The 9,484-nt window shown below is 36.3% G+C and overlaps 2 protein-coding genes across 2 annotated transcripts; both read left to right on the plus strand.

Moving 5' to 3' along the window:
• Positions 1-53: 53 nt before the first annotated feature.
• pop4 (POP4 homolog, ribonuclease P/MRP subunit) lies at positions 54-5,399 on the plus strand. The gene is made up of 7 exons (XM_077229298.1): positions 54-146; positions 329-381; positions 769-989; positions 1,110-1,187; positions 1,293-1,354; positions 1,509-1,610; positions 3,922-5,399. Exons 1-7 carry the CDS (start codon positions 140-142, stop codon positions 4,056-4,058), a joined length of 660 nt encoding a protein of 219 aa, XP_077085413.1. The 5' UTR covers positions 54-139; the 3' UTR covers positions 4,059-5,399.
• A 2,088-nt stretch (positions 5,400-7,487) lies between these two features.
• plekhf1 (pleckstrin homology domain containing, family F (with FYVE domain) member 1) lies at positions 7,488-8,932 on the plus strand. The gene is made up of 2 exons (XM_077229299.1): positions 7,488-7,593; positions 7,799-8,932. The coding sequence occupies exon 2, from the start codon at positions 7,808-7,810 to the stop codon at positions 8,678-8,680; it is 873 nt and encodes a 290-aa protein (XP_077085414.1). The 5' UTR covers positions 7,488-7,593; positions 7,799-7,807; the 3' UTR covers positions 8,681-8,932.
• The last annotated feature ends 552 nt before the right edge of the window (positions 8,933-9,484 follow it).

Here is a 9,484-nt window from a genome sequence, read left to right on the forward strand (position 1 = left end):
GTAATTATGTGGTGAATGATGCCGTGCTGGATTTCTTCGGTCTGAATCGGTGATCAGCTTGTCTGTCCTGTATGTCACATGTGATTCTAGCCGCAGCATTTTTTTGGATCCTGTGTGTTAACTTACTGTGTTTTGAACTATGGAGCGTAAGTTTTATGGTGGTATTATATTGATCAAGATCCTATTAATCTTATATTTTAAAACATTATTTTGTGACCATCTTGGATCCTGATTCTGTGTTAAACATACATAAAATTAAGGAAATTTATCAACGAAAACAAAAGGAAGGACAAGCCTAATGCTATTAGATCTTTTTTCACGTTCACAGATGTGGTGCAATCCTCGATCCCATCAAAGGAAAGCGCTCTTTTGGGAGTTGAGGTGACTTCATTGTCATTAACATTAATTTCTTAATTCAAGCTGTTCCGTGGTTTACAGCCACGGTTTTCGACGTTCTAATTAATGATCTGTTTTAAGCATTTCATAATGTATAAATATTAATAATTATGTTAATTCTGCTAATATGTAAACTGTTACTGAGAAAGTCTAGTTTTTTGTTGTTGTTGTTGTTGTTGTTGTTGTTTGTTTGTTTTTTATTTTTTTGAGGTGGGGGGGTCTCTGGGTGGGCTTAGGGTCAGCTTGGGGTCTCTCTGGATCTGTAAAAGTTGGAAATCATGAAATTCATTGTTGCAGATGGGCTCACACTGTGTATGATGTACAGAAACTTTACAAACTAGTCAATAAGATTCTGAATGTCAATTTCCACAGTCTTCAACTACAACGAAAGCGGAGGCTTTCACCAAAGCATTCCTGAAAAATAGCCTTCCCCAAATGAAAGATGCAGCCATTGAGGATATGATGTTGCGCAAGGCGGTAGTACTGGAATTTAAAAGACCGAAAAAGAAGGGAAAGAAAAGCAGGGCCAAGGGACTGAATGCCAAAGAAAGAAGACAGCTGAAAATATTCCAGCTCAAACCTGAACATCAAAAGTATGTGTTAGAGGTTTCATTATGTTTACTCTTTCACCTTGTATCATGCACTACATTATATCAGCAAAACTTCAGCTTCTCACTAAAATCGAATGTTTTTGTCTATGGATTTCATTGTAGATATGAACTCTTCTTGCCTCTGCATGAGCTGTGGAAACAGTACATTGAGGATCTGTGCAATGGATTGAAACCAGAAAGGTCATATTTTTAGGAAGATGCTCTTCAGAATTTCTGGCTCATGGGTATAATGTCAAGTCTTGCTAACGCTCCATCAATGTGCTGCCTGTTTTTTTTTGTACACAGCAACCCACAGATGATCCAGCAGAAGCTCTTGAAAGCTGATTTCCATGGTGCTGTCTTAACAGGTACAACTTCATGCATATTTAAAAACGTCTGCACACAAAGGCACGCATTTTTGGTTTAGTGGCAGTATATCCAGATTTCTGATTTATTGTTGATATTTTGAGAGTAAATTAAAACCGTATGTTCTCTCTCTGTCTCTCATTTTTTCCCCCATAGTTGTCAGATCAAAGTGCCCTTCGTACGTGGGTCTAACTGGCATCTTGGTACAGGAAATGAAGCACATCTTTAAAATCATAACAAAAGAGGACAAACTAAAAGGTATGCTTAAATATAAACTATAGGTTTCAAAGCAATTCATGAACATGAGTGAGTGTGTCAAAGATGCCAAGCTTCTGTCCACTAGATAAAGGAAGGAGAATTATATCATTATAGATACTGATATAATTGGCTATTTTTTTTCCCTGTGCCTTGATGCGTTGTGGTAATCAAGTCAAAATAGCATTATGTAAAAGTTTGCTATGCTCATCAATTGTCAAAGTCTTTTGTCTTGCATGCAGCTGTCTGGCTGTTTTATCATTGTCCAGACTGTGGCACAATATACCGGTTCTGACAATAACTAGCTATGTTTCCATCCATCTAATTTTACATAAACCTTTGGATATCGCATTGAAAAATGTTGTATGGAAACACTAAAATGCATTTCAATTCTAAGAATGTGCAAAAAATGTATTGAGGTGATACTTTTTTCATCTGATGAGAAGACATGCCTCAATACGCAACAAAGAACTCGTGTGACACTGCCTCAACAGTAGGGGTGTGAACCTACACTGGTCTCACGGTTCGGTTCGATTACGATTATCATGTCATCGATTCAGTTCAATTCGATATCGCGGTGCACTGCATCTGCAATTTAAATTTTTACTCCAAAAGTGATGTGTGCGTGCGCGTGTTCGCCCGTTCGGGAAGTCGCACTGACAGTAACAGTGACATTCCGGTTTAAGTTTCAAGGGAGTAAAGTCTGTTTATGCCATTTAGTAAATTAAATTGTGTCAAATCAATTTTGTTGTAAAGAAATGTTCATTTAAGGTAACGATCATCCATTCATAATCACGCGTAACAACACAGAATAATTGTATTAATTTGACCATCGGGTTCGGATACTTAAATCAGCTCTATGTGTGCGTGACATGAGCGCACAGCGCGTGTCTTCTCCAGGTCGTGCTTACCAGGTTGTTCATTAGAGCCGAAATGTGCCCAGAATAGATGTAGGCTTTTAAAGTATTCGGAGCATTTTTAATTACTCGCACTCGCGTCTCGCCTCCTCTGCCATTGTATGCTACCGCGACTAAGCACACACGCGACAAATGACGTCAGAAAAGCGTCAGTATAACCGGTTATAGTCTATTACTGAACCGATACCGAATCGTCCTCGTCTGCATCGCGTTGCATCGTAGAAACGATTAATTTCGACACCCCTACTCAACAGAGGTTGTGATTGGATAGCTGGAATAAGCTACAGACCAATTTCATTATACTGCATCTCAAATGTTGGTTTAGTTATTCTGAAATGCAGAATAACTAAACAAACATTTAGTCTATCATCAAAATGGTTAATAATGCCCACCCAGAACTCTCACGTTTTCATTTCCAAACTCCAGGTATGTAAACACAAGATAATGCGACAGACAGTGTGTATTGCATTTAGTCTGCATGCTCTTTATGATGTAACAAAAAAGATCCACAGTGGATTATTCCCTGATTGCAGAAACTTACATTTTTATTAGAGATATTTTTGTGCCAATTTCTCAGGAAGTGACGATTTTGTTCTCTTGTTTATTCACAAACATTTTATACGATATTCCAATTTTGCGTTTAACTCACAACTTTAAATAGAAACATCATGTGTGATTTTTAAATATTGATATCACGTTACGCTGTACTTAATATTTTAAATAATCCAGCACCAGTAATGACCTTGTTGACACCGACACTGGTGAGGTTAGTGTGGGAGTTTTTTGGGTGGTGGGGGGATTTGGTAAAATGACGTAGCCTTAGACAACCCAGTCTACAAAAAAAAAAAAAAAAAGCTGATCAACTAGGTTTTTGTTTGTTTGTTTGTTTTTTGTACAGTTATGGTTACAAATTCTCTCTTCCCTACACTCATGTTTTAGTGATTCAATGGCTAAAAAAGAGAAAACGCAAAATAAACAAAGTTAAAGATGTATTTGTCTGGTAGCATCATTCATTTTTTTTGCAACATTTCTGTAGATATTGCTATAATATTGTTATTGTGAATTATGTTGGCAACGATAATAGTGTTGTGAAAATCTGATGATAAGACAACCCTAGTCCAGATTGTCAAATATTTTACTGTGTCATGAACACACTTCTCACTTCTTCCTCATAAGTCATTAGCCACCTGTCAGAACCCTCTTTTCCAAATGAACCTGAGAACAAAGTCTTGTCAACAGATAGTGTGTAAAAAGATCTGTTGCAACCATTTTGTTTGACAGTTGCTTAACAGAGGCCACTTTAACCTTTCAAATGGTGTTGATTATTCATTATAGAAATGTGCTCTTCAGTAATTCCCTCTGGATTTCTGACATTTTTTCTCTTTCTCTCTCTACAGTAATTCCGAAGAGGAACAGTGTGTTCAGTATGGAGATTGGTGATTTCGTAACTCACATCTATGGCAGCAAGTTTGAACTGCGCTCCAGTGAGCGGTCAGCAAAGAAATTCAAAGTAAAAGGAACTATTGACTTGTAATGGAAAGTCTTAAACATCTTGCCAATTTTAAATGTGAGCTGATACTGGAGCCTGGGAGACTATGAAGAGCAGATGCTCAATCATTATGGATTTGGCCAAGCATGAAACTATAATGGGGATGTAGGAAAAGTAGTAGCGTTTGACTGTCCACCAGAGGGAGACCTTTTTTCTCTCTCTCTCTCTCTCTCTCTCTCTCTCTCTCTCTCTCTCTCTCTCTCTCTCTCTCTCTCTCTCTCTCTCTCTCTCTCTCTCTCTCTCTCTCTCTCACTCTCACTCTCACTCACCTGCCACTTCCTTTTATTATATAAAACTCTTTGGTTATGACCTCATTTAGTTAACAAGGGTAGTCAGCACTGCAAATGCAAAATGGCCCATTACTTCTGTAATAACATGGTATGAAAATAGATCCACAAGTATGTTTAGTTTGCACATTTATTTCCCATGGTGGGAGGTATTTAAGTAAGTTCTAAAGTGTTAAAGTTTTGTAAAATAAGCAAAGTATTGTTAGTTGAATGAGCAGGATCTCCATTTCAAAGTGTATACTGAGGGGAATTGGTATGATTTTGAAGTTATTTGGTTCTGTTTCAGTGGTTATATATTTTGTAGTCTTTGCCTGCTCACAAAACAAGGAACTTGTTTTTCCCATCTTAAAAGGGTGTTAAGTGACTCATCAATGCATCTTCTGGTAATGCCAGGGAATCTCCACATTCCTAGACACAGAACTGGTTTGGCAAATAAATACGTAAGAGTTTGTTACTAACTATATTGGCTTAGAGAAAAAATCTAGATTATTTGGCATTTAGTGCTTAGTACTTTGTACAAATTTTGAAAACCGTGTTTGAGCTAAAGTAAGCTGAAAAAAAATCGACTGCTTATGTACCAAAAAACAACAACAATGTCACCATTCTTGCAAATACACATGATGTCCTTTCATCATTCTGATGTGCAATGTCTTTTATGAGAAAAGAGATTCTTTACACTTAATATCTCCTCTGTGGTCAATGTGTAAATAGTGTTGCATCATAAGGGTGTGCACTTCCTCCACATTTTATATTTTTACAAGAATTAATACGTAGCCTATTAATTGTCACATATACATTTTCAGGTTATATGTATTAATTGGCTGTGCTGTGCTCATATAACCAGCCTGTTCTTTGCTGTAATTTTGCATATTGTTCTGTTAAAAGAAAAACTTGTTAGACTGGCTTTGCCACCCAATTGGTTAAAGGGACAAAGTTCTGTTGTTGTTTTGAGGCTATTGTTTACTGAATCAGATAAGGAGTTCTCTGCTATCTGAGCCCATACTGTTAATCAGATGAACAATAAATGTTTTTACTCTTAGTAATATCCTCTTCACATACAGTGGCCAAAAGTGATGTTTGGCCTAGGAAAATTGACATCTTATATTATATTGAATAAAGATTCAAATATTTCAAAAAAATAAATGATGCCAAATTGTGCAAACATAATTTTTGTCCAGGCAGTCACACAGAAAGTATTAACGCATGTAAAAAAAATGAGAGAACCAACAAAATATTAATAACTGATTAAGTTGTGAGTTTTTTGTTTTTCTATGCATTTTTGCCTATAGTTAAAATGTGTCGCTGTAGTTTGCCTGTTTTGCCAGGTATATACCTTAACCAAGTTTGGTGTTTTACTCTTCCCTCATATTTAAAATATATTAAAAAAAAATATATATATATAAAATATTTTCCTCATATTTTGATGGTTTAATCAAACTTGTAGGGTCATTAACAAACATTCCCTCTGGATATTGACCACTACTGTACTTCCTTCATTGAACTTGAAAATAATGTAATGGAAAAAAATCTGAATGAGAATTTTTTTTTTCGTCATGCTTTTGTATTGTTTTGTTTTTTTAACGTAATTTTTTACATGATTACCCACTACAGTATATTAAAAGCTTTACAAATTTGTATAAATGTTCTCTTAGTGTGCATGGTTTGTGCGCAACATAATGAAAATTTTGTGTTATTTAGATGAAACAGCTGGGCCATAAGCACACGTGTATACTATTATTTAGATTTTTAGTGCATCTTTTTAATATACAGAGCTGCTTCTATATCTACAAGTATAACTACGACAGCCTTGTGTAGAATATTTATCTTTTCTTAGTTTTAGTGTTTATTTGACTTATTTTGAAGTACTTAATTTTACTTGAGTTTCATGTCATTATTGCTCTGCAAATACTATGGGACTTTTTTTACTACGTCATGCACTGCACCTAAATCTGCTTTTTTTAATGCCTTGTCTTTTTCAGCCTGTAGTTGGGTATCTCATATTATGTTTCTTCCACATTAACCTTTGATATTTTCCTCTCATTTGCCTATAATTTCCACCTGTTCAAGCAAATGTTTTTCCTCTTTTTAACTGTTTATGTGCAAAAGCCTCAGCTAATATTTCCGTGACAGGGGATTTGAGGAACATATCTGTTTTTTTGTTTTGTTTTGTTTTTTTCTTTGGCTATGAAATATGTCATTATTGACATTTCTAGGACGTTATGCATCAGTGTTATTTTAATACTTCAAATACCTGTTTGCTTCTCAGATGTGTTTTAAATTAGCTGTCCTTTTAATACAATTATTTTTTTTGACAGAAACTTTCCTTAAGTCTTTGATCGAGCTCTTCTTTGCTCTAAATCACTCACAAATCTTTTAATAATTTGATCATTCTTATTCCGTTTTTGCAAAATATTAGTTGTTTTAATACCTTTTGCAAGACACTCTTTCATGTTTTTCTTCTTCAGAAAAATCTTTCTTCCTCACCATATTGCATTAGAACTCTGGCTTGCTTAATAATGTGGAACAAAATATTTTACAAAACTGTCTGCGATTGAGACCAGATATCTAAAAAGATATGTGAAAAGAAATAAACTAAAATCGGAATGTTTATTGTGCTAAAATCCTACTGATATGTCACTTGCATAATAATTTGGAACAGTGTTAGTTCATGTAACAGATTTTAATATTTTTCATTTTAGTGAACAATATCGACACATTCATTCTTTCAAACACATGAACTGTGAAATGAATTAGGCAGGCAAGCAAAAATACAGCACCAATAATACCAGTATTATCATAAATGTTCCATTCTATTTGATGAACATGAGGCTTAAAAAAAATGGCATGACTTTTTATATATATATATATATATATATATATATATATATATATATATATATATATATATATATATATATATATTAATTATCTCTACACTCTTTGCATCTAGTAACTTGAATCTGACATGTCATTTGTTTTCAAATACTCATATTGTACTAGTATGTCTACAGTACATGTCTGAGTTTGTTCCAGTCAAGAACAAGGAAGGTAACACTTCTAGTAGCAGTTCTGGAATTTCCCCCTTTTCAAACAGGAAAGACAAGCTTATGACACGGTATAAATGGTCTGTCTCAACCAACCTGCAAAGAGAAAGAAGTGTTAGTGCTTGAACACAGAGGAGTATTTTCATAAAGTTTTTTTGGAACGAGGGAACTGCTTTCCACGCCAATCAGGTATTTGGTAGCTCCTTGGTTAATTCATTTTTAAGATATTCAAACATTTATTTTGTGTCTATATTGTATAATTTAATTTATTAGCGTAATCAGGGGTGAAACCTTGACTTAAAGTGTTGATTTGAAAGTACTGTAAAAAAACAACAACAACAACAGCAGCACATTGAAATCGATTTGACCATGTCAATACTTTGACATTTTACAGGCAGCAACAATGGAAGATCTGGCCTTTACTATTCAGAACCGTGAGCGAATCAGGGCAGTGGCAAGCTCTTTTGGCCGCACTGGGAAGATGCTTTTAAAACCCGGGCGTATTCTTGTGGGAGAGGGCTGCTTGTTGAAGCTGTGCAGGCGTGGACCCAAACCCAAAGTGTTCTTCCTCTTCAACGACATCTTGGTCTATGGTAGCGTCATGGTGTCTGGTCGCTGGAACAATAAGAAGAGAATCGTTCCTTTGGAGGAGGTACAGCAGGAAGATCTGGAAGACGGAATGGCCATGGCCAACCAATGGCTCATCCGCATGCCACACAAGTCTTTCTATGTGTCGGCAGCCTCGCCTGAGGAAAAAATTGCATGGATGGGGCACATTGAGAAGTGCAAGACCCTCCGCATGCAAACTAAGGACCTCCCCACTGACAATAATGCAGAGAAGTTTGCCTCCACCTGGATCCCTGACAAGGCTTCAGCCATCTGCATGCGCTGCACAAAGAACTTCAGTGTCGCCACTCGGAGACACCACTGCCGGAAATGCGGCTATATAGTATGTCAAGCTTGCTCGAAGAGCCGGGCCTTGCTACCAAACATCTCCTCTAAGCCCGTGAGAGTTTGCCGGCACTGTGTGAGCAGCACACAAGAGGGAAAGGTGCAGGGACAGAAGAGAAAAAACGTAAAGCACTGGAAGAAGAACTCCGTAGAGGAATCACCAACGCTACCTGAGTTTGAGACGTCCAGCGATGAGGATCTCGAAGACAAGAACGGGTACCAGGTGCCCACCAAGTGGTTCAACAACCAGTTGGAAAAGGAGGATTACTCCCAATACTGCTACATAAAGCCCGAGCACATGAATCCTCCCCTCACCGGACTGTGAACGTGATGTGAGTGAGCAACTACTATTATGAACTACGCTGAAATTGAACATATTTTGACCACGGTTGTACAGAGACGAATACCAGCAGTTATTAAGTATTTTGCACTAATGTATGAGTCACTTCTACGACTTCTGTTTTGCACTTCTTTTTAGTATTTGTATGTATATTTGAATGTATAATCTATAGCATATGTATAAAGGGAACTGTGTAACTTTTGCAATCAATATAATAAAAAAGCATTATTTAATAAATATTTTGGTATTGTATTAAATACTTGGTTGGAAACACACACACCAGTTTTTTGTAAATGTTTGTTTATAAACCGAATAAATAATTACAACATTCCGATATTCTAACAGTGCGGATCATATTAAATTCAATATTTTCAATAGAAGCATCCTCACTAAAGACAGCTTCTTACTGCAGACCTATAACGTTGAAGGGCAGAAGATATAGTGTTATAAGAGTGGACAGTGATTTAGCATACTGCTTCTCGGATGGATACAATTGCAATAAACAAAAACATTGCATCCTTTTTTGGGACATGATTTCCGATTTTACTGCAGAGCAAGTAGGCTACTGAAGGCAGTCAAATATTAGTTTTGTCACTTGATGTTGGATCTGGTGAAGCTGTCAGCGAACAAAATATTGATTCTGAAGATGTTAAAAAATTATAGTCTTGAGAATATGAGATTGTGAATATGAGCCATTTGTTTGAAAAAACAGCTCCAATCTTGTCGTTTCAGTCATAGCCTACTCCGTGGATAAAAACACACACACCCACACACACACACACACAAAAC

This window comes from Siphateles boraxobius, unplaced genomic scaffold (genome assembly GCF_051911475.1).
Source record: "Siphateles boraxobius isolate OS27281-9 unplaced genomic scaffold, OSU_SipBor_1 130, whole genome shotgun sequence".
NCBI classification, from domain to species: domain Eukaryota; kingdom Metazoa; phylum Chordata; class Actinopteri; order Cypriniformes; family Leuciscidae; genus Siphateles; species Siphateles boraxobius.